The 5320-nt window shown below is 61.2% G+C and overlaps 1 protein-coding gene across 1 annotated transcript in view; it reads left to right on the forward strand.

Annotated features, from left to right (window-relative positions):
* The window catches only part of LOC122540224 (mucin-1-like), a 19210-nt gene extending 15523 nt beyond the window's left edge, over positions 1-3687 (forward strand). The window contains exons 3-4 of the mRNA XM_043675623.1: positions 289-2706; positions 2850-3687. Of these exons, the coding sequence (XP_043531558.1) occupies positions 289-2706; positions 2850-3165 (2734 nt within the window). The 3' untranslated portion in view covers positions 3166-3687. The remainder of the gene's footprint in view (positions 1-288; positions 2707-2849) is intronic.
* Positions 3688-5320: the final 1633 nt, after the last annotated feature.

Below are 5320 nucleotides of genomic sequence, written 5' to 3' on the forward strand. Positions count from 1 at the left end.
CACACACACACAGACCCACACACACAGCCCCACACACACACAGACCCACACACACACAGACCCACACACACAGCCCCACACTCATGCACACTCACACCCCACCCCCAGAGACAGGCCCAGTGAGCCAGGAATCTAAAGCCCTCCCTCCTGCACCACCATCCCAACTGCACAGTCATCCACCTCATCCCCCTCTGTGAGTATTCACTAGTGATCGACTCTGGGAGGAATCCGAGATTGGTACTCTTAAGCTCCCGTTTGCTCTATTCCGACTACGTTCCTGAAATGCAGATTGCACGAGCACACCCTTTTGCATGGCGTATGTTGTTGGTCCCACTGTGGGCCTTCTCTCCCTGAGAAAGACAGTGACTTCACATTCTCTTTCTTTCAGCATGAAACGAGCATCCTCTCTGAATTACCTCAACCGAACCAGCGAAGAATCGTTCCAGGTAAAGGCAGGGGAGAGTTCTGGTCCAGTACAGGAAACAACAGAGCACTGACCCCGGGTCAGACAGACCCACCGACCCCGGGTCAGTCAGACCCACCGACCCTGGGTCAGACAGACCCACTGACCCCGGGTCAGACAGACCCACCGACCCCGGGTCAGACAGACCCACCGACCCCGGGTCAGTCAGACACATCGGCCCCGGGTCAGTCAGACACACCGACCCTGGGTCAGTCAGACCCACCGTCACCGGGTCAGTCAGACCCACCGACCCCGGGTCAGTCAGACACACCGTCCCCGGGTCAGTCAGACACACCGACCCCGGGTCAGTCAGACCCACCGACCCTGGGTCAGTCAGACCCACCGTCACCGGGTCAGTCAGACCCACCGACCCCAGGTCAGACAGACACACCGACCCTGGGTCAGTCAGACCCACCGTCCCCGGGTCAGTCAGACCCACCGACCCCGGTCAGTCAGCCACACCGACCCGGGTCAGACAGACCCACTGACCCCGGGTCAGACAGACCCACCGTCACCGGGTCAGTCAGACCCACCGACCCCGGGTCAGTCAGACCCACCGACCCCGGGTCAGACAGACACACCGACCCCGGGTCAGTCAGACCCACCATCCCCGGGTCAGACAGACCCACCGACCCCGGGTCAGTCAGACCCACCGACCCCGGGTCAGTCAAACCCACCAACCCCGGGTCAGACAGACACACCGACCCCGGGTCAGTCAGACCCAACGACCCCGGGTCAGTCAGACCACCGACCTCGGGTCAGTCAGACACACCGTCCCCGGGTCAGTCAGACCCACCGACCCCGGGTCAGACAGACACACCGTCCCCGGGTCAGTCAGACCCACATATCCCGGGTCAGACAGACCCACCGACCCCGGGTCAGTCAGCCCCACCGACCCCGGGTCAGACAGACCCACCAACCCCGGGTCAGTCAGACCCACCGACCCCGGGTCAGACAGACCCACCGTCCCCGGGTCAGTCAGACCCACATATCCCGGGTCAGACAGCCCCACCAACCCCGGGTCAGACAGACCCACCGATCCCGGGTCAGTCAGACACACCGACTCCGGGTCAGTCAGACACACCGACCCCGGGTCAGACAGACCCACTGACCCCGGGTCAGACAGACACACCGACCCCGGGTCAGACAGCCCCACCGACCCCGGATCAGTCAGACCCACCGTCCCCGGGTCAGTCAGACCCACATATCCCGGGTCAGACAGCCCCACCAACCCCGGGTCAGACAGACCCACCGACCCCGGGTCAGTCAGACACACCGACTCCGGGTCAATCAGACACACCGACCCCGGGTCAGACAGACCCACCGACCCTGGGTCAGACAGACCCACCGACCCCGGGTCAGTCAGACCCACCGTCCCAGGGTCAGACAGCCCCACTGACCTCGGGTCAGTCAGACCCACCGTCACCGGGTCAGTCAGACCCACCATCCCCGGGTCAGTCAGACCCACCGACCCCGGTCAGTCAGCCCCACCGACCCCGGGTCAGTCAGACCCACCGACCCCGGGTCAGTCAGACCCACATATCCCGGGTCAGACAGACCCACCGACCTCGGGTCAGTCAGACCCACCATCCCCGGGTCAGTCAGACCCACCGACCCCGGTCAGTCAGCCACACCGACCCCGGGTCAGACAGACCCACCGACCCCGGGTCAGTCAGACCCACCGACCCCGGGTCAGTCAGCCCCACCGACCCCGGGTCAGACAGACCCACCGACCCCGGATCAGTCAGACCCACTGACCCCGGGTCAGACAGACCCACCGTCCCCGGGTCAGTCAGACCCACATATCCCGGGTCAGACAGCCCCACCGACCCCGGGTCAGTCAGACACATCGACTCCGGGTCAGTCAGATACACCGACCCCGGGTCAGACAGACCCACCGACCCCGGGTCAGTCAGACACACCGACCCCGGGTCAGTCAGACCCACCGACCCCGGGTCAGACAGACCCACCGTCTCCGGGTCAGACAGACCCACCGACCCCTGGTCAGTCAGACCCACTGACCCCGGGTCAGTCAGACCCCCCGACCCCGGGTCAGACAGACACACCGACCCCGGGTCAGTCAGACTCACCGACCCCGGGTCAGTCAGACACATCGACCCCGGGTCAGTCAGACCCACCGTCCCCGGGTCAGTCAGACCCACCGACCCCGGGTCAGACAGCCCCACCGACCTCGGGTCAGTCAGCCCCACCGACTTCGGGTCAGTCAGACCCACCGACCCCGGGTCAGTCAGACCCACCGACCTCGAGTCAGTCAGACCCACCGTCCCCGGGTCAGACAGACCCACCGTCCCCGGGTCAGTTAGCCACACCGACCCCGGGTCAGTCAGACACATCGACCCCGGGTCAGACAGACCCACCGACCTAGGTCAGTCAGACACACCGACCCCGGGTCAGACAGACACACCGACCCCGGGTCAGACAGACCCACTGACCCCGGGTCAGTCAGACCCACCGTCCCCGGGTCAGTCAGACCCACCGACCTAGGTCAGTCAGACACACCGACCCCGGGTCAGACAGACACACCGTCCCCGGGTCAGACAGACACACCGACCCCGGGTCAGTCAGACCCACCGTCCCCGGGTCAGACAGACCCACCGTCCCCGGGTCAGTCAGACCCACCGACCCCGGGTCAGTCAGACCCACCGACCCCGGGTCAGTCAGACACACCGACCCCGGGTTAGACAGACCCACCGTCTCCGGGTCAGTCAGACACACCGACCCCGGGTCAGACAGACACACCGTCCCCGGGTCAGACAGACACACCGACCCCGGGTCAGTCAGACCCACCGTCCCCGGGTCAGTCAGACACACCGACCCCGGGTCAGTCAGACCCACCGACCCCGGGTCAGACAGACACACCGACCCCGGGTCAGTTAGACCCACCGACCCCGGGTCAGTCAGACCCACCGACCCCGGGTCAGACAGACACACCGACCCCGGGTCAGACAGACACACTGATTTGCGCAGGACTGAGCCTGAGTTACACTCTCTCAGTTTAACACACTGTCATAAACAATGTCTCTCTCTAAGACACTCATGAACACACTCACCTACAATCACAAGCACTTTCTTTCACACAGACACACCCTCGTGAACATTGTCACACTCGCTTACGTTCACACATCTGTGCACACTCTCACCCTCTGACTTACTCAGTTACTCTCTCTGTGAAGATTTCTGAGCTCTTTGTTTATCTGGTTCTGTTCCAGGGATCCCGCAATAACTTGGCCGAGTCGAGGGGTCTGAGTGCCAGTAATGTGGATCTCTGTAATCACTCGTCACTCCTTGAGCAGAACTAGCTGTTTCCGGGAGCAAGGGGCAGCTGATCCTTCAGATGAAGACACCTGGAGTCAGGGACCTGCGGAATTGCTGCAGCCTGATTTGACCTCAGCTGCTGCTCCTGAGACATGCGGAACCTGATGCTGTACAGTTCACGGGAATCATCCAGAGCAGCGTCTGTCAGAGTGTGAAGGAAACTGGGCTCTCCTATTCACCACCTCGACCCTCTCCTCTCAATGACAATCGAAACAGGAGATGGTAATCAAGGCTGAGCAGTGACAGGCAAACCGTTTGTCTGTACACATCAACTCCTCCCCCACCCTACAGGAGCTCCACCTCTCTCCCTGTACAGCCAACTGCCCGTAACCCACTCCCTTCATATACTTTCAGGAACCTGTACCATCCCTAACCCATACTTTGAGCAGTCTGTACATCTTCCACCTCCCTGTCCTCAACGATCTGTACCATCTTCACTCTATATCTCTCAGCAGATTGTACCCGTTTCAGTTCTCTCTGTCTGTACACCCAGCAGACTGTACCCCGTGCAGCTCTCTCTGCCTGTACACCCAGCAGACTGTATCCCTTCGCAGCTCTGTCTGTACACCCGGCAGACTGTATCCCTTGCAGCTCGCCCTGCCTGTACACCCAGCAGGCTGTACCCCTTGCAGCTCGCCCTGCCTGTACACCCAGCAGACTGTACCCCTTGCAGCATGCTCTACCTGTACACCCAGCAGACTGTACCCTTCGCAGCTCTCTCTGTCTGTACACCCAGCAGACTGTATCCCTTGCAGCTCGCCCTGTCTGTACACAAGGCAGACTGTATCCCTTGCAGCTCGCCCTGTCTGTACACACGGCAGACTGTATCCCTTGCAGCATGCTCTGCCTGTGCACCCAGCAGGCTGTACCCCTTGCAGCTCTCTCTGCCTGTACACGCAGCAGACTGTACCCCTTGCAGCTACCTCTGCCTGTCCACCCAGCAGACTCTACCCCTTGCAGCCCGCCCTGCTTGTACACTCAGCAGGCTGTACCCCTTGCAGCGCGCTCTGCCTGTACACCCAGCAGACTGTACGCCATGCAGCTCGCCCTGCCTGTACACCGGGCAGACTGTACCCCATGCAGCTCGCTCTGCCTGTACACTCAGCAGGCTCTACCCCTTGCAGCTACCTCTGCCTGTACACCAGACAGACTGTACCCCATGCAGCTCGCCCTGCCTGTACACCCGGCAGACTGTACCCCATGCAGCTCGCTGTGCCTGTACACCAGGCAGACTGTGCTGATTTTGAATGTTGCCCCAGCAAAGTATTGATGTTGGTTTCGAATTCCCCTGATGCAGTGTGGTGTCAGTTTTGAATTCCCCTGGCGGAGTGTGGTGTCATTTTTGAATTCCCCTTTTGCAGTGCGGTGTCCGGTTTGAGAATGTAAGCTCCCTACTTTACCTGGAATTCTTCATGGAATGATGGAGGGTGCCATTCTGTCCATTCAGTCTGTACTAGCTCTGTCCTGGTATTTGAAAAATGTGTTGCTGGAAAAGCGCAGCAGGTCAGGCAGCATCCAAGG

The sequence above is a fragment of the Chiloscyllium plagiosum genome, chromosome 3, assembly GCF_004010195.1.
Source record: "Chiloscyllium plagiosum isolate BGI_BamShark_2017 chromosome 3, ASM401019v2, whole genome shotgun sequence".
Classification (NCBI taxonomy): domain Eukaryota; kingdom Metazoa; phylum Chordata; class Chondrichthyes; order Orectolobiformes; family Hemiscylliidae; genus Chiloscyllium; species Chiloscyllium plagiosum.